Source organism: Castanea sativa, chromosome 10 (assembly GCF_040712315.1).
Source record: "Castanea sativa cultivar Marrone di Chiusa Pesio chromosome 10, ASM4071231v1".
Lineage (NCBI taxonomy): Eukaryota > Viridiplantae > Streptophyta > Magnoliopsida > Fagales > Fagaceae > Castanea > Castanea sativa.
The window spans coordinates 14,570,251-14,590,484 of record NC_134022.1 but is presented as its reverse complement, the minus strand read 5'-3'; the positions used below and the strand labels follow the sequence as shown (position 1 = coordinate 14,590,484).

Below are 20,234 nucleotides of genomic sequence, written 5' to 3'. Positions count from 1 at the left end.
TAAATTTGAAGTGATTAGACGACTAAACCAATAATTTAACCAGCTTATTTATTTGGTCACTTTGGAATTGGCAGTAGCATGCTCTTCAGATAATGTTTTTTTTTTCTTTAACATAATTTAGTGACAATAATTTGGTGACAATAATTTTGTGACAATAGCAAAACAGAAACAACAAAAGATGCCATTTTGCCAGTGAAGCTTGACAAATCATGGTGCAAACGGTGATTATTTCAAGTTTTAATTTCTTGTATAAATACCTTAGACTTTTATCTCGTAAGGCATTAACTTAAGTAGAACAAAGTTCAATACCAATGGCCAAGGCAGTGTTACATATTCTTTTGCACACATTATTGCTTGCAGCTCTTCTGATGAGTTGCCATGGCCAGGAAAGGAAGGTACATTGGTTTTCATAGTTTAAATTTAGTATTTTTAATGTCCAAAAGTAATTCAACATGGTTTCTTTGTTAAGGAGTTTGTGTTACGTACAGGTTCACATTGTATACATGGGAGAGAAGCCTCAAGGAGATTTTTCTGTCGCATCAATGCATCATTCCATGCTAGAGAGAGTACTTGGAAGGTGTCATAACTTTTAGCCTGTCACTACTTAATGTCATAATTTATCACAGGTCTTCTAGTTAAGTTAATACCCCCATAGCCTGCATTAGCTTCACCATTTAATTTTTACTAGTAGCAGATCCATACAATATGTGAAAATAGATAATTTTATATTAGTTAAGGTATAATATATCATTTATTTTATAAATTTTGCGAAAAATAATTTGTTCTCCCAAAAATTTAAACAATTTTTAAAATTATTTTTCATTTATCTATCTCAAAAAATATATTATCATTTTATTATTTGAATTTATTTAATTGATATTATTCATTTTTTAGGCGGTCTATATTTTGATAAATTATGTTGTCGTGTTTTATATGTTCCTAATTTGTTTTTCTTGTACAACTAAACTGTTTGAGTTTCAAATATATTATTCAAAATTTTCATTCTCTTAAAAAGATATTATTATATTTATAATTTTTCTTATCGTATGAGTAGTTTCAAATTATTGATTAAATTTTGTTTACTAATATAGATACATGAGATTAGAACTACATATTTCTTAGAAATTCCTAAGAGATTATACCATATTATAAATTTAATACTTAAAATAATATGTAGGGAAAAAGTAGACTTTATATCTATTATTGAACACTTCATATATCGAAATGAAAGAAAATAAACTTTATAAAACCATAAAGAGAACATGATTTATTTTTTTTTACTACGTACACTTTTATTTATTAATATTCAATTTCCTTTAACTGAATCTTCATATCGCATTTTTGTTACTACGTTTTTGTTGAGCCTTCTCATCTGTCACGTCATTGGCCACATCATTATTCTTTTTATTATTTACTTTTTACTTTTGATTTTTTGATTATATTAAATATATAAATATATTGGCTTTACAAATTCATCTTAAGTAGTTTTAACTTTACAAATTCATTTACTTTAATTTTAATAGTTGATAGACACATTCAAATACATAGCCAACATTGTATTTTGATATAAATTCAAAATCTCACTTTCAAAATAACTAAGTATTATGTCCAAAAAAAAAATTCAAACAAAAGCTAAAAAAGGGAGAGTGAAGACTTGTGACAGAAAACTTAAAAATCAAACACACTACCAAATCGTATTAACCCAAAATAGTATTATATACAAAAATGCAATGATTCATCAAAAAAGAATAAATTATATATATATATATATATATATATATAGAGAGAGAGAGAGAGAGAGAGAGAGAAGCTATGGTTGGAAGTAGTGGAAAGAAGTAGATAATCATGTGACCGCTGATATGGTTCAACTGGAACATAGTAATAATAAATGCTACGCTTCAGCTTTTAGATATATATATAGATATAAATATACAGCTTTTTAAAATCTAACTTTTTTCCGCATTTTCTCACTTTTTCAGAATTCAAGTATATTTTAGTACATTTTTAGTAAAACGATAGATAAACTATTTTCAAACCGACACTTAGTATTACGAGTTCTTTTTTGAGATAGTGTTAGGAGTTCTAATAGTTCAGAATTGTGGCAATTAAAAGCCACTTACAGTTAGTGTAATCATGTGATGCACTTTTTGAAAAAAAAATTTGAGTATTTCAATTTTTTTGAATTTAAATTTATAAATTTCAAAATCATTTAATCAATTTAAAAAATAAAGTTTACAATTAATATAATATGTTAACCTTCTATAAATGTCAAAAATCTTCAAATTTTAGATTAGTAGAGCAATTCCACGTAATATTTGGAAACCAATTCTATGACAATTATACATACATACATACATATATATATATATATATATATATATATGTGTGTGTGTGTATATATATATATATATATATATATATTACATAGTAAAATGAATATTACAAATAGGTGTTAAGAAATATAAAAATTAGGATTCTACCTTTCAAATGAATTTGCAAGGTAGCGGGAAAGTATCTAGTAGCTAATAACCATGCTAGAGCCTAGAATGCGGCATTTTTAGCTTGTATAATAATCACCGTATTATGGTGAATCCTAATGTTATGCAGAATGAATGAGTAGTTATTTAAAGACGTGTCAACAGGAACCAAATAGTGATCTTGGACATGATTGAGATTGACACACGAAAACAACGACGGACAATCTACAAAATAGTTTGGAGAAAATTTTAGATTGAGAGGCGAAATGTGAGCCATATGACTGTTTTAGCTTGTATGATAATCAAGAGACTAACTATAGAAGTTCTTCATATGTAATATGCTTCATTCCTAATATAAATACCTTCCCCTAACTGCTTTAACTTCTGAATTATCTCAAAGTTTTTTTTTCCAATTGCAGTACTTCAACAGCCAAAGAGTCGCTAATCTATAGTTATGGGAAGAGTTTTAATGGATTTGCAGCTAAATTAACTGATGAAGAAGTTGCAAAATTCTCAGGTGAGTACAAACTAGTGTCAAGAAATGAATTTTTACTACTGTTTGTGTGCTAAAAGCAGTTGAAATGTGTCGCAGAAATGGAAGGTGTAATTTCAGTGCTTCCAAACCACATGCTAAAGCTTCACACTACAAGGTCATGGGACTTCATGGGATTCCCCTCAATTGGCAAACTTGGAAGCCCTCAAGAAGGAGACATTATTATTGGGCTTCTTGACACAGGTCACCATTTTGCTTCGCATAAAAGACAAAGCAAATGCTCGAATTTGAGTTTTTCACATCTGTTGTGTTGCAGGAATCTGGCCAGAATCGGATAGCTTCAATGATGAAGGGCTCAGCTCTCCACCTAGTAAATGGAAGGGTAAATGCCAAGGCGCCAACTTCACCTGTAACAAGTGAGCTCTCTTTCTGCCTGGAACTTATGTGAGCATTGCCATGCGTAAGAATGAATGAGATTGAGAAAATTTAAGAAGAAATAAAATGGGTCATGTTAGTGACTGTCTGAAGGAATAGATTATTAATAAGAAGAGATAAGAGTTTGTTTTATTGATGGCAAATAACCAACAACTAAAAAGGTCAAAATCATGATTAGCACAAATAAAGATGAGTCACTACATTTTGAAGATTTTTCCATACTAGGGACACAAAATCATTAGTAATTCTTGCAACTTTTGGGACGGGACACAGGTAACTATTACATAACTTGAGACACAAACTTAAGACAAAATAAATGACATTCATCTTTTAGGCATTCATCTTTGATAGCAACTCACAGAAATTCTAAAATCACAGCAAGATCATTGGAGCCCGTTACTACAACAGTCATCGCAAATATGACATCACAGACATCAAATCCCCAAGAGACTCTGAAGGTCATGGAACGCATACATCCTCAATAGCCGCAGGGAGGGAGCTAGCTGGAGCGAGCTACTTTGGGCTAGCAGAAGGAACTGCAAGAGGTGGAGTTCCTGGTGCAAGGATTGCAATGTACAAAGTTTGCTGGTCATCTGGATGTTACTCAGCAGACATCCTAGCTGCATTTGACGATGCAATAGCAGATGGAGTGGACATTATTTCAGTGTCCCTTGGTTTCAGTGGGTTTCGTCCATACTTCGAAGAACCAGTTGCTATTGGGTCTTTCCATGCCATGAGAAAAGGCATCTTGACCTCATGTTCTGCTGGAAACTCAGGGCCTGTCCCGTTAAGCATCAGCAATCATGCACCTTGGATATTAAGTGTTGCTGCCAGCACCATTGACAGGAAATTTGTTGCTCAAGTTGTGCTTGGCAATGGACAAGCCTACACTGTTGAGTTTTTTATTGAAGTTATTCTATTTAAAATAAAGCATTTCAATATAGTAATCTTCACTAATACCATACTAATTCTTTGAATGATCTAATGAAGGGCCTCTCCATTAATAGCTTCAACCTCAATGGAACATCATTTCCCTTGATTTGGGGTGGAGATGCTGCAAACTACTCTGCAGGTGCTGACCCGGATATTTCAAAAGGTTGCTTTGATGGTGTCCTGAATTCATACAAAGTACAAGGAAAGATTGTTTTCTGTGAAACAGCCGTCGATGGCACTGGCATCCTATTAGCCAATGGTGTGGGAACCATTATGGCTGACTCATCATTTACTGATGTTGCTTTCAGCTTCCCGTTGCCAGCAACAGTAATTAGTGTAGAAGATGGCCTCAAAATTTTAAACTACATCAGATCAACAGAGTAAATAAATTGCTATACTAATTATCTTTACATAAATCATTGATGGCACAAATTGCTTACTTTCTACAATATCCTAATGAAATACTTCAAACCTTGATAGAGAACCAATTGCCACTATTCTGGTTGGTGAGACATGGAAGGACGTCAAGGCACCTTATGTTGTATCATTTTCATCTAGGGGACCCAACCCTATCGCCCCAGACATTCTCAAGGTGATATAGAAAATGAGTACTTTGTTTACAAAACTGTATTCATCTATAATTTTAGTTTCAGTTTTAGAACATGGCTCGATATGTTAAAATTATTTGGATGATATATATGCAGCCTGATCTCACAGCCCCTGGAGTAGATATTCTTGCTGCTTGGTCTCCTGTGTCTCCACCTTCCGAGGGCCAGGACGACACTAGGAGTGTCAAATTCAACATAATTTCTGGGACATCAATGTCTTGCCCTCACTCTAGTGGTGCAGCTGCCTATGTTAAGGCTGCCCATCCGAACTGGTCACCTGCTGCCATTAAATCTGCCCTCATGACCACAGGTGAACTAATAAACTTGACTTCTAGAACATGACTTTGTTCAGGTAAATTTGGTTATAGAAAATGTTAAAATTTCCACCAATATAACTATAAAAGGTTCACAAATTAGCGTGACAAAACCTGAGAAAATGGCAAAATGATGCAACATGCCTTACTTTCTACTGTTTTGTTGGAAAAATTGGATTCATAGACTATTAAAGCCACTCTGATATGGACACACATTATAAAGCATAGTTTACTCTCTCTCACCGACCTAACTTTTGTCAAGAATAGCTTATATTATGGACCCAAAGAAGCATGAAGACCTTGAATTTGCTTATGGATCTGGTCACATCAACCCATTGCAAGCAGTAGACCCTGGGCTTGTCTATGATGCATATGAGGCAGATTACGTAGACTTCCTTTGCATGCAAGGCTACAATACCACCACGTTAAGACTCATCATCGGAGACAACAGCAGCTTTTGCAATACCTCAAAGCCTGGAAGAGCGTGGAACCTTAACTATCCCTCATTCTCTGTTGCCGTGGAAGATGGCCAGCAGATTAAGGCTGTATTCACTAGGACGGCCACCAACGTTGGCCCACCAAACTCAACCTACACTCTTAGTACATACATGCCAGCCTCTATTACTGTTACTGTGGAACCGTCTGTGTTGTCATTCTCTACCATTGGAGAGAGAAAATCGTTTACTGTGCAGGTCTATGGTCCAAAGATTGCACAGCAGCCAATTATATCTGGTGCGATCATGTGGAAATATGGAGATTATATGGTGAGAAGCCCACTTGTGGTTTACACAATTCTCCCAGATTCTCAATACGGATACCCTTCCTTCTCAACGTCTCAGGAAAAACCAGACTCCAAAGGTTCTTCCATGTATCACAAGAACGGGATCCTCAAACACAAATATTGACAAGAAGTCTATCACGCAAATTTTCTTACAACTTTATGAGGTTGCAAGTTATTAATAATAAACAATAAAGTTACTTAGCCAAAGTTTGGGGCTCTTACTCTCCCAACATGATCATGGTTGTCAGTGGTGTACTTACATGAAAACCAATAACAACTTTTCAACTTCGCAGTTGTAAAAAAAAAAAAAAAAAAAAAAAGTGTTTTTTAGTATTACTAGCATTGAGGTTTGTACGTGCATTTGAGATGACGTCATATTTGTACCCTTAATTTTGATTTTTAAAATTCTTAAACATATCCTAAATACAACTTAATTTTGATTTTTAAAAAAGCATAGAAATTCACTTCTTCTGTTTTCTTTTTTTGATAATCGCATAGAAATTCACTTAGAAGTTAGAATCAAGTTAATAAAAACGGAACTCCTAAAATTACGAAAATTACATAAAAATATATTTGAAAAATTAACGAACATAAAAGTTGACCCTCAATACCACCAGGCTAATGCAGACTACATAGACTTCCTCTGCGAGCAAAGCAAGGCTACAATACCACCAGGCTAATTAAGACTCATCACTAGAGACAACAGCAGCTTTTGCAACACCTTGAAGCCTGGAAGAGCTTAGGACCTTAGCTATCCCTCATTCTGCCTTGCCATGGAAGATGGCCACCGAATCAAAGTTGTATTCAATAGAACATTCGCCGACGTTGGCTGACCAAACTCAGCCGACACTCTCAGTATGCACATGCCCGCCTCTATTGCTGTCACCATAAAGCCATCTTTCTCGTCGTTCTCTGCCCTTGGAGAGAAAAATCGTTTACAGTGCAGGTCTATGGCCCAAATATAACACAGCAGCCAAATATATCTGGAACAATCATGTGGAGTGTGGTGAGACGGTTTACACATTTCTCCCCGGTTCTCTACACTCTTCCTTCTCCATGTCCCAGATTTTAAAGATTCGTCCATGTATCACACAAGGGTGGAGGATACAAAAGAATGTAATCCTCGGACACTGACATTGAGGTCTTTGTGCATTTGAGACGGCATGTCAATTGAGCCAACCTATGTTTTTTAATATTTTTTCAATGACTTTCAAATATTTAATTTTCTCTGTTCGATCATTATACTTCCACACTAGAACTAGAGGTGAGGAGATTTCTGGAACAACAACAAAGTTCGGAAAAGCTTGGAATCAGGAATGGTTTACTACTGATTCACATGCCTATCTACCTCTCTCAAGGTAGACAGCCCTGGACTTCCAAAATAACATTCTCATGCCTTGGAAAGATGAAATCTTTCAAAGACCAGACTGCAGTGGTAAAGAAACCAGTACTTTTAGAATCAATAAGATTTGAACATTAGTTTATCACAAATAAGATTTGAACATTATTAGTCTTACCACCAGGCACTAGCAATCTTGTCTATAGGTAACAATCTAATCCCATTTTACAACTGAGCTTAGACCCAAAGAGAGGGAAATATTACGAATTCAAAGGCAACTAATTCATGCAACAAAAATAACAGGATCCTTGGCCCTGGGCAGCTAACTTGTGTTGCGTGCCCCTGCTGCATGTCTCAAGAACTTTTTTGGTTTAAATGTTGTATCTTTACCCCCATAACATACCAAAACATGATACCTTTGTCTTGTCCAATTAAAATCCTATAGTATTGTGATTTGTTGATTATTACAACAGGCTACAAAATTAGGGAAGAAAAAAGCAACTACTTACACTAAGAATTAGAAATTGCATGACAGAGATTGAAGATCTAATACTTAAGCAATTAAGCTCAACCAAAAAGCAGCTGTCATACATCATAAACAAAAACAGGTCACCAATGAAGTATTTAATCTACCACATTCCCAATTTAATTGCAAATGCTAAACATCAGAAAAATCCCAATTCTCAAATATAAAGCAGTTTTAGCCATACAATACAGAGAAATAAATACATAAACATTATAAGAATGTAGAACTAGAAATATCACTTCCAATCAATTTATTCATCACCAATTGGATACAAATATGACATTCAAATACAAATAGGGCAATCAAGAGTGTTGTGTGGGAAGAAGGGGAACTCATATGATGGGAGCTCTTATCAAACCCCACAAGAACAAAATAAAAGAAATAGCAGGGGAAGTGAAAAATTCGAACCTAAAAGTATTACGCTCCAGCAGTCTTCTTATTTGGTTGAAATACATTCTTAATGAGTGATTCCTTGATGGACAAGAGTTCAGGGAATTCCTGCTTCAATTTTGTGGCATCAAGCTCATTGTTGCTTCTAGGGGCAACGATCACCTTAGCTTGCTCCTCAAGAGTAAAGTTCTTCCATGTGAAGTTGGGGTCAATGTATTCCCTGTACATCTCTAGTATCTCATTGTGGCTGACCACTCCAGGGTTCGTGAAGTTCCAGATTCCAGTGAGATTTCTCTTTGCCATTTCAATCGAGATTGGGAGTAGTTCATCTAAGATCGTCATTGAGTTTGGAATGTTAACAACCTTCTCATATCGTGTTATCTTTGTGATGAAGTTGCGAGGGTTGGATAAATCAGATGAGATAGGCATTCTAACACGCAAGGTACAGACATTTTCATAATTCTTGAGCAGATCTTCAACCTTTCAAAATATCAAATAAGGAGCCAGAGTCAGAATACCATACATACAATCTATACATCGGAACAGTCATCAACTATTCATTTTGCTCTATTTTACCACATATGAATGCGCATGCAAGAGGATGTTTGTGTGCATAGTTAAGGTGTATTAAAGTATAATAGTCACAAAAGATGAACCATCAACTTCTTATGGGAAGCAACTATTTAATCAAAACCAAAAGCCTAGTAGCATCTAAAATTGAGAAGGATTTTAGATGATAATTTTGGATCTAAAAATTCCAACTTTACTAATCAGATAATTGCTGATCCAATTGGCCGATGAGATTTAAGCTCAAAATAAATGACACCACCTTTTGGATCTACTATTACACAAGTAACTTACAAATAAAATAAAATTGTTGATCCAATAAATTCTTTAAAAAAAAATAAAGTTTCGTTTTTTTTTTTTATGAAAATAAACATACCGAGAATTAAGATCCATGGTTTCGTTACCATTTTTTTAATGATAGGTTCGATTACGAACTTTAATTTATTGAACAAGTACAACGCACCATAAAACAAGCAAATGCAACATTTCTTGGTATCATTTCAATATATGCAATCATGCAAAATGCGATATTACAGCTCAATTACATATAGTCAAAAATGTACCATTTTAGAAACATCATGCTTACGTAACTGCTACAAATCCAATCAAATCGCTGTGTCAGATCTAGACAGGGAAAAAAATCATTTGGGTTACGAATCAAAATGTCAGATCTAACATGTTTAGGAGTTACATCAACTGTAATGACATTTCATTTCTAGCCAACCACCAAAAAATAATTAAAATTAAAAAAAAAAAAAAAAAGAGTTTAGAGCCACTACCATGGCCTTGGTCTTGGAATAAAAAGATCCGATGAAATTAGGGGTGTCCTCCTCCTTGTACCCGATACCGGATCCAAGTGGATGATCCGAATCATACTCAAAGATACATCCAGTGGCGTAGTTGATCAAGACAATACCCTTATCCCTGCACACGTCAGCCAGAGTGAGTGTTCCAACAACGTTGGTTCGAATGGTCTCGACTTTGTGGGACTCGCACCAGTCGACGTTGGGGCGGCCCGTGACGCCGGCGGCGTTGAACACGTGGCTTGGCTTGGTGGCCAAGATGTCGGCTTCGAGGGACGAGCGATTCTCGAGGCGACCAGAGCCATAGACGAAGTCGATGCCTTGAGCTTCGCAAAGCTTGCCCAGTAAACCGCCAATCCAACCGGTGCGACCATAGATTAGGAATTTGTACGGCTTGTCGGTTGCTGAATCTCCATTGGCTGGAAAACCCATCTGAGATAAATAGAGATGATATGATGCAAGAAATGTGAGAATGTGAGAGATTTGGATCTGGTGGGAGTGTATATATATATATTTTTGTGAACACACAAAATACTCCTATTTGGGAATATATAGAGGATCTTTGTAGCATAGACTGATGTATTTTTTTAGGACAGTGATGGTGGGACCTAGGCGTTGCTTTAATTTAATGTAAAGAGTTTGAGGAATAATTAGAAGCGGGGACCTCACTCGTTTTTATTAAGGTTTTTTTTTTTTTTTTTTTTGGTTAATGTTGTGGGGAAATAAATTTTTTCGATAAAATAAAAAACTTGCCTGAGATTTGGACTAATAAAGGGCAACATAAATCCGGTCTCACACTTTTTGTTTTTTAATTTACTTACGGTAAACAATGAATTTGGTTTTTTTTGTTCTTTTTAAGGCTATATCATAAATTGGCCTTTAACATTTCATTTTCATATTAATTTAGTTACATTATATTTTAATTTGGTGCCTATCATCTAAATTGCATGTCAATTTAGTCAATATTATTATTTTTTAAATAAAAATTACTGATGTGACTAGTTAAAAAAATAAAAAATAAAAAGAAGCTTCTATAGATGTGGCAATAACCTGAGATCTATGTTGTCAAGATAAGTTAAGGAAAAGAAGTTCACGGAGTAGGAAACTTTCAAAAGCACAAATAAAAGAACATAATAATTTTCACAATAATTGTGTTGACAAATTTTTACTGGTTTTATAAGCTCACTATTGATATTGTTTTTTTAAAAATAACTTATTTTCTAGAAAATATTATCATCGAAACAAATAGAGCATTAAAGGAAAGCTTTCTTTTAATTTCTCGTATTTAGCTTAGCGTAAGATAAAGTTAATTTCCGCTAAAATTTTCTAGAAAGCAACCCTATCTCACGCAAAACTAAATAAAGAAACCAACTCTATCTCATGCAAAACTAAATAAGGAAAGTCAAGAGATGGTTTTTCAACTTGTTTTAAGATCGCTACCAAACATAAAAAAAATAAGATAACTTTCTAAAATTGCTTTTTGAAAAAGGGATTCATTTTCCAGAAAATAAAGCTTTAATATTAAAACTTTAAAGTTAGTAATGAATTTTTCATAAACTAATTGAAATCGATCGCTAAGAGCTTTCACATCAGTGTTTGTATAATAAAAAATGATCACATTTTAGCCAACTAAGTCCAAAATTCACTCACATCAGACCATGTAAAGTGTGTAAAAATACATGGGTTGCTATAGTAATTGTGTAAATTTACACTGACACTATTCATTTTGCTTTTTTTTTTTTTCCTATCCTGAGGATGAAAAAAAAGAGTAGATGATGATTATTATGTGTGAAGAATGAGAAACAATTAAAAAAATCAAGAAAGATTGATATTGTAAATGTAGAGTAAAATAGATAATTTGATGTGGGGTGATTTGAAAAGTGAGTATGTTAAATAGAAAAAGTATATTCTCATGCTCAAGTAGACAAAAATTTTTGCATGAGCTGAGAGCAATTGCATAAGCTTTTAATTATCTATTTTATACTACACTAGTATTATTTCCGTGCGATGCACAGCTTAATGAAGCTCCATATGTAAGCTCAAAAATTTTAAAATAATTAATACTAAATTATTAAATAAATAGTAATAATAAATTATAAAATAGGTAAATAATTTTAATAAAAAATGTACTTTAAGTTCTGATTTTTTAGAGTTTAGACTTTATCAGTGTTTATTTATTTTAATATTTTAAAATTCTCTTTGTACTTTATGTTAATTTCTTAATATGAGATATGGAATGAGTTTGATTATTCCTATTTGGGTTATGTTTAATCTATGCTCTAACCAGCACATAAACAATAATAAACAAAATAGTTCCTTAATACTAATTTTCTCCTAGTGATAGTCTAATTGTCAACACACTCACAAATTAAATACAATAACCAAAACCAAAAATCAAAACATACATAAAAAAGTTCAAAAATTGAGAATATAAAAAATTAAATAAAAACTTACATAAGAGAACCAAGAACTTAAATGGGTGTCCATTGTTTTGCTTCTTTATAGTAAAACTTCCCTTTGCATAATATCTTGCACTCAAATTCAGAAGTAAAGAATAATAAGTAAGATGAAATCATTAGATTAAAACATAAACGTAAGTTGCATTTTGAAGGAAAAAAAATACAAAAACTTGGGGTTTATTGTGTGGGATTTAATTATAGGGATAATTTATTAGTTAAGAGGGATTGTATCAAAAAATAATGACTGAATATATATAATTTCTAAAAATGATAATAGATTTTTAGTTAGAGTAGAATTTAAATTTTAAAACTTAGATGATAAAGCTTTATTTAAATTGAATTATTGTTAAAATCTCATCCCATAGTCAAAATTTTTGTAGTTTAATATTCTAATAAAATATTAATTGAATCCCTTAGTCAAAAGCTTTTTAGCTTAATATCCTAATAAAATATTAATTTAATAAGATGCAACTTGAGGGAAAAACAAAAATGTGGGTTGTGTGGGATTTAAGTTGATAAATTTTTATAATAAACTTTTAGTTTAAATAGAATTTAAATTTATTTTAAATCATTATTAAAACATGCAACTTGAGGAAAAATAAAAATAAAAATAAATACATGGGTTGTGTGGGATTTAAGTTTAGAAATTTTTGGTAATTTACTTTTAATTTGAATAGAATTTAAATTTGTTTTAAATTATTTTTAAATCTTATCCCTTAATCAAAACGTGGGGTTTTTTTTATAGAAAGAAAATGTAGGTTGTTGTATGGGATTTAAGTTTAGAAATTTTTTATAATAAACTATTATTTTGAATAGAATTTAAATTTTAAATTTAAATGATAAAGTTTAACCTAAATTAAAAAATTGTTAAATATTATCCCTTAGAGGAAATATATCCTAACAAAAATATATAATTAATTTACTAATTAGTGAGAGTAGTCACTTGGTGCAACCACAACTCTTAAGCCCAAATTTTATTATAGATCCCAATAATTAATTTAATAATTAATGAGAGTAGTTGTTTATTAGGGAAAAATTTGTTCCACAGGGAGAGAGAGAGAGTATCATATAAATTTATCAACTCTTATGAATCTATATAACATGTATATCATTTTAATACAAATTCATATGCGTAAATTGCAACTCAAAAATAAAAAACAAAAATGTGGGGTACAAGAGAAATTCTATGGAAAGACCATTGATGAATATACATACATACATACATATATATATATATATATATATATATATGTATGTATGTATGTATGTATGTATAAGTTTTAAAATTTTAATAATAGATTTTTAGTTAGAGTAGAATTTAAATTTCTAAAATTTAGATGCATGTTGCATGTTAATTTTGTTAAAACACTTATTGATACTTTATTTAAAGAAATTGATAAGAATAAATAAGTTGTTGTCTCTATCAACTAAAACTTAGATGCACGTTACATGTATTGTTAAAACAATTATTATTACTTTATTTATAAAAAAAAATTGATAAGAACGAATAAGCTATTGTCTCTATCTGAAACTTATGTACATGTTGCATATTTTGTTAAAACACTTATTCTTACTTTATTTAAAGAAATTGATAAGAACAAATAAGTTGTTGTTTTCATCAACTGAAACTTAGATGCATGTTGCATATTTTGTTAAAACACTTATTGTTATTTTAACTAAATAAATTGATAAAAATAAATAAGTTGTTTTCTCCATCTAAAAAATTGTTTTTATCCAAAATATTGTTATAATTTGGTGAAACCACTTGGCGCAACCATGGTTTCTAAACTCAACTTTTGTTATATAGTATATGATTTTATTAAAAAGCTTGAATTTGGTAAGAATGGTGTGTAAAACTCATGTTTTACACTATCCAATAAGAAATTGTCCCATCAATTTTTTACTTAAAACTCAATACATCCTACCATACTTAATAACACCACATTAGATATTACTTAAAACCTGGAATATAGTGCTTATTGAGATGTTATCATGTGTGATCATATGTATTTATGTTTTAGTAATATGATGACATGATGTATCTTTATTGGAGGGTGTAAACCCTTTAGTTTACATCAAGTCTGTATAGAATGTAATCTCTTTATTAATATATCAAATTTTCTATATTAAGTTTAATTGTTTCTCTTTTTTTCATACACAACAATTATCATCCACTTTCTTCCTTTATTTTGGAATACGTAAAAAAAATAAAAAAGCTAAATGCAAAATAAAAATTGTTAGTGTAAAGATAGCAATCATATATTTTTACACAATTCTATGTGACTTGATGTTAGTAAATTTTGGATTTTTTTTGAGATGAAACACTGTAATTTTATTTAACTAGAAGCCAAATCAACTTGAATTACAAAAAAAAAAAGAGAGAGAGAGGTGTGGAAGAATATCCTCTATCCACACTAAAAACCCACTAAAATGTGATCTTTTTTTTATTATGCAAGCACAGGTAAGAGTGCTAACCATAATATTTTAAAAAATGTTGACATGGAGAAGTTTAAATTTTATGTCAAATGGTATTTGGTCAAATTAGGAATGTGTTGTATTTGAGATTCTTTTTAGTAGCCGAAAGATATAATCATGACAAAAAGAAAACAACAAAAATTTAGAAAGTTTTGGGGGGTAATGTCTCTTTTCATTAGGACCACAAGTTCTGTAATGACTAATATTGTTATTGTGAAAATAAGTACATATAATCACTTTTACGTCAATGGGAAAAAAATATTGTGTACATAAATAAGAAGACCAACGCCAAAATCATGAGAAAAAGAGCTGTTTTATTTGTATTTTATTTCCAGTATCACTTTTAGTTGTTGAAAAAATTGTTAATATATATGAGTAAGGCTTAGCTCAGTGCACTTGACTTGACGTGTCCAAAATTTATAACACATTCTCGTATAGAGTTGGGAAGACAACAAGCATAAACATTTTTTTAAGCAAACAAGCAAAAGCATTCAGGGTATGTTTGGTTGAGGTGAAAATAGGGAAGATGAAAAATAAGGAGAGAAAAAAAAGGTGAAAAATAGCATTTTTCACTGTTTGGTTGAAAGGGAGAGGGGGAGAGAAAAGTGGTGGGGCTCACAAGTTTTCTCTCCTCCCCCTTCAATACACAATCTCTCCAAATTAGAGAGAAAATTGGAGTAAAAAATGGGAAAAATATTTGAACAAAACGGTCTCCACCTCTTTTAACTTTTTGGATCTTTTTTTTTTTTTTTCTTTTGACTTTTCCTTTGTAACACTAGCTTTTTTTTTTCTTTGGTTTTGTCAGGTGGTGGGTTCTTCTTCTTTTCCTTCTTTTTTTTCTTAATTTTAATTTTTATTATTTTAAAAAAAAACACTTTTGGATGATTTCTTATACTATTTTTTGAAATGTCAACTTTCATTTATACACAATTTTTTTAAAAAAAGTATAATGTATTACCTTTTGTTTTATTTAAGAGAGACATAATGGTAAATTTATACAAATCTTATTTTCAACCAAACCAAAAAGTCTTTCATCCCTCCACTTTTTCACCCTCTCAACCAAATACAAATGAGGAAAACTAAAAACTTTTTTATCCTCCCACTTTTCCATCCTCCCTCTATTTTTTATCTTTTCACTTTTCCATCCTCCTAACCAAACGGACCCTTAATCAAACCGAATTGCATAATTTTTTGGATCACTTCAAGATAATCGTTTATTGGGAAGTTTTATTTGTTTTATTTTAATCTTCTGAAAATTGCCTTTTTTTTATATAACAAACAATAGTCATCCTACAATAGAGAAGGAGATATTTAAATTTTAGACATTTTCATTGAAAAAACAAAAAATATATATTAGTTAAGTTACAAGACTTTTAGCATTTATTAGTTCTTATGATTTTTTTAGATACATAAATGGCACCAAAATTAAAAAAATGCCATGTTAACGAATGCATTTAGGGTATTTGTTAATAAATTATTTTAAGAAAGTTTTAATACTATTTTTGCGGGAAATATAGAAAGTTGTCAAAAAAAATTCATTACTTTTTTCCTTTTTCATAAAAAGTTTCTAAAAATATCTCCTAAACCAATTCCCTTAGAACATCCGTTAATATTTCCCAATTAAAAAATAGCAAGCATTTGAGGTAACCAACATTTTATTTATTTTCTTGTACTTAGGATATCTTTGGCACATTTATGCAGTGGCGGCGTTATGTACAAGCCAGGGGGTTCAAATGAACCCCCTGACTTGTTAAAGTTATATGTGTGTGTGTGTGTATATATACATATATATAAATTATCTTTGTTTTGACCCCCTTAAAATAAAAATTTGAACACTCTAACCCTAAATTTTATTTAAACCCAACTAAAATAAATTTGAATATGATAAATTTTTTTTTTTGAGAAAGTGAATATGATTATCTTAATACTACCTTCACAATATTTTCACAGTAAATGTTATATGACAAGTTGTAACTGGTTTTTATTTGGACCCACAATTAATATCACTTTTTACCTACCATTAATAACTTGTCACCCAGATTTTGTTATAAAATTTTTGTGAAAGTATTGTGTATTGAATTTTATTAAAAAAAATGTTTCAAATTTTTTCTCTTTCGTTAAAACAGATAAATATTCTCTCTAAAACTCTAGCTTACATTACTGTTGACAACAAAATGAAGCTGCTTTTCCCTGCACTTTTTTTCTTCATAAGCAAAAATTACACATCTGTTACAGCCAACAAATCTCTATCTACATATGTTATTCTTTCCCATTCTCCTTATGTCTCTTTCCCTCTTCTATATTTTCTTAGTTTCTCTCTTTATTTGATCAAATAGTTTGATAAATACTCTATAGATTTCAAAATCCAAAAGTCTTTTAGTGCTTGCTCAAATTCTAAGATTGAAACCACATGTATGATTAAAAAGTCATATACTTCAAAAGCAAAAACTTATATTAGTTATTTTTTTTCTTGGTTTCACATTTACTCCTAGTTCTATTTCTAGGTGTGTTACTATTCTTCTTTATCATATTTTTTTATTTAATTGATAATACATATAAATATAATAAGTTATTATTAATTTGACAAAAATGTATGGTTAATTATTTAATTATATTTGTTGTCTTACCGATCCTTAAACTATTAATAACTTTTTTAGGCTATTGTTCAATATAGTTGTATTGTATATTGAATTGTATTTAGAATACTATTTTAGATTATTGTATATAATATGAAAGTTGTATGTACAGAAGAAAAAAATATATATCATTTTTATTTTTTAGTAATCCCCCATGACAAATATCTAGCTCTGTCATTGCTGACCCCCTAGAAAAGAAATCATGGGGCCGCCACTGCGTTTATGGCATGATTTCAACAACTCTAATGATTAAGTTGGGAATTAGGATTAAGGCATAAACTATTTATTGATTATAGTTGTTGTCTTGTATTTGTATCGATGAGTCAATCCTTATATGGAATTGTTCTTATGTAATAGACATAAGTCACATAATTGACTCCATTATGACCGGAATCCTTTATCCTTGCATCATAATTGTCAATTTCCATAATACGGTTTAAGCAACTTTCTTGAATTTGGTGCTCAAACCTTTGTGGTTGGGCAATCGGAGAAATTATTTACACCAATGGAAGGAATCCTCCCCCCCCCCCCTCTCCTCCTCCTCCTCCTCCTCCTCCTCCTCCTCCTCTCATAAGAGATGTGATCCCCAGTGTGCAATAAATGGTGGGGTCCACAACTCCAACAAGAGGAAGGAGGACTCCTCTCCTAGGAGAATACATTCTTGGGCAAAGTTGAAACCATAATTTTAAAAACTAGGTTGGACCGATTGGTTCAACCGAGAACGGAACCGGGCACTAATTCGGTCTAATAAAAAGTCCCAAAACCAGCCAAAATCGATTAAAAAAAATGGATAAAACTGAGAACCAGGACCAAAATCGATTCTTTAACCATACCAATTTTTAAAACCATGGTTGAAACTTCACTTGTTTTGACTTTTTATGTTTTAATCTTCCTAAGGATTAACTAGTTGATAAAGTTATTCTAATAAGATAATTTGTGTGCCTTCAGTGATTTGAGTAATGACTTAGGCACTACTCTTCCCATGATTGTAGTGTGCTTAATTTTTCCATATTATTATTGGAGTTAAATAAAATAGTTTTTCACCCTTGTTTTTGCATTTTATAACTTTTATTGCCTCTCTCTCTCTCTCTCTCTCTCTCTCTCTCTCTCTCTCTCTCTCTCTCTCTCTCTCTCTCTCTCTCTCTCCCTTAAACAATTGCATGAAATTGCTTTGAAAAAAATATATATAATGTGAAAGATTGACTTGAACTCCCAGATCATACCTTGTTGGATTTTTTTACCAATTGAAATTTTTTATGTTAAAAGGGGAAATGAAATATAATATTACTCCTATTATTAGTTGTCGAGGGCGGTTTTTGCACTTAGGCACGCGTCTTCCGCTGGATGTGTGACTCTGCTAGACCCGGATTCGTTTTGAGGAGTTTAATCTGAAACTCAACATTGGTCTGCATAGACCAATGGCTTCCAGTGCATTTTTAAGCCTACAAAATAGATAAAGCCCAAAGTCTTAGAATCATGATAATGGTTGAAATAAATAAATAATATGTTTAGCATAATAGATTTGATTAAATGGTAAGTTGAACGGTATTATTATGTGTGTTAAGTGATATCCATTAGAATGATTAATTAATTTTCATATGTCCAATAATGGAATGAGTCCAATAGTCCATATCCAGCTGTAGTATAGTTCATGTTCAATATAATAAAGTATGTCCAACAATGGTCTATGTTTAAATAATGTATGTCCAGCAATGGTTTATATCCAAATAATACATATTCAGCTGTGGTTTAAGTCCAAATAATTAATATCCATCGGTGGTATATGTCCAAATGATATATGTTCATTGGTGGTTTATGTCCGAATAATATGTCCAGCGATGGTAAATCAATTTATTAATATATATATATGTTCATTAATGAAGTATTAGTGATATCATGTTTTATTAAATAGCGAGATGATATTAAAGTAACTTGCATCCAGAGGTACAATGATAATGAGTTAACATATACTTAATAATGTAATTTCAAAAATATAGAAAATACTGACTTATCTTTTATGTTTCTGACTTCAGCTATATAGCACTACTTTATTCTTTATATAATTTGTGACTCCAGTCGTATAGCGTTAGTGAGCTGATAACATTTCAACGGTATAATAATATGAGTACAGTAGTACAATAATAATGAATTAAAATATACTCAATAGTATAATTTTTTAGATAAAAATATAATGACTTATTCTCATAGTTTATAGCTCTAGTCGTCTAACATCAGTGGACTGATAACATTTTAGCAGCATGATAAAAAGAGTCTAGCGGTACAATATGATATTATGAGTTCTTTCATGATGACTTCATGATTGAAGGGGAAAAATGGGTGCAACTGGAGGGAGAGAGAACATGTCTAGCCGTGTGCATAGGTTGGTTAAGTTTATCTTCTTTATCATGCACTCAAATGATTTTTCCCATATAATACTCTTTTAGTTTTTAATTAAATATGAGTAGTATTGCCTTCCATAAAGACTTTTAGTATTAGAAATTTATGTCTTTCATGAGATTGACTTTAATATGAAATCATTGTGCCTTCTAGGAGGACATTTAGTCTTTAATGTTCATATACCTTCCATGAGAAAGGGCTTTTGTAATATGTTCTTGAAAGATTGTTTGATGTCTTTTGAGGTGTACGAAGATTAGTGTTGTCCACGAGTTGGGTTTGTGCCCAACCTAGACTCGACCCAAATGCATTGGGTGGGGAAAATTTTAACCCGCAATCGACCCGAATAGAGTTTTGGATATGCTGGTTCGGGTTGTATCGGTTTAGGGATTGCTATAGTGGAGCGAAATCTAGCTGAATTTTGGCCGAAATATGTCTAGATCTCGTCGAATTTGGCTGGATCAAACGAGATCTGGCCAATATTTCCTCCGAATCTCTAAAGGTCGGGCCAAGATTTTGATGGATCTATCAAGATCTGGCCGAAATCTCCCTATATCGTAGGACTAAGAGTTTGGACTTACCAGTTTTTTGTTGAAATTTGCGA

General features: G+C 31.6%; 2 protein-coding genes across 2 annotated transcripts; one reads left to right on the top strand and one right to left on the bottom strand.

The window, feature by feature from the left end:
- Positions 1–311: 311 nt before the first annotated feature.
- Positions 312–6,465, top strand: LOC142612086 (cucumisin-like). The gene is made up of 10 exons (XM_075784216.1): positions 312–395; positions 489–577; positions 2,897–2,994; positions 3,070–3,213; positions 3,287–3,386; positions 3,784–4,297; positions 4,396–4,718; positions 4,819–4,930; positions 5,043–5,256; positions 5,528–6,465. Exons 1-10 carry the CDS (start codon positions 312–314, stop codon positions 6,163–6,165), a joined length of 2,316 nt encoding a protein of 771 aa, XP_075640331.1. The 3' UTR covers positions 6,166–6,465.
- A 1,580-nt stretch (positions 6,466–8,045) lies between these two features.
- On the bottom strand, positions 8,046–10,194 carry LOC142613918 (bifunctional dTDP-4-dehydrorhamnose 3,5-epimerase/dTDP-4-dehydrorhamnose reductase). Its single transcript, XM_075786436.1, has 2 exons — positions 9,643–10,194; positions 8,046–8,776 (listed from the first exon to the last, which is right to left on the bottom strand). Exons 1-2 carry the CDS (start codon positions 10,096–10,098, stop codon positions 8,324–8,326), a joined length of 909 nt encoding a protein of 302 aa, XP_075642551.1. The 5' UTR covers positions 10,099–10,194; the 3' UTR covers positions 8,046–8,323.
- Between the last annotated feature and the right edge of the window lie 10,040 nt (positions 10,195–20,234).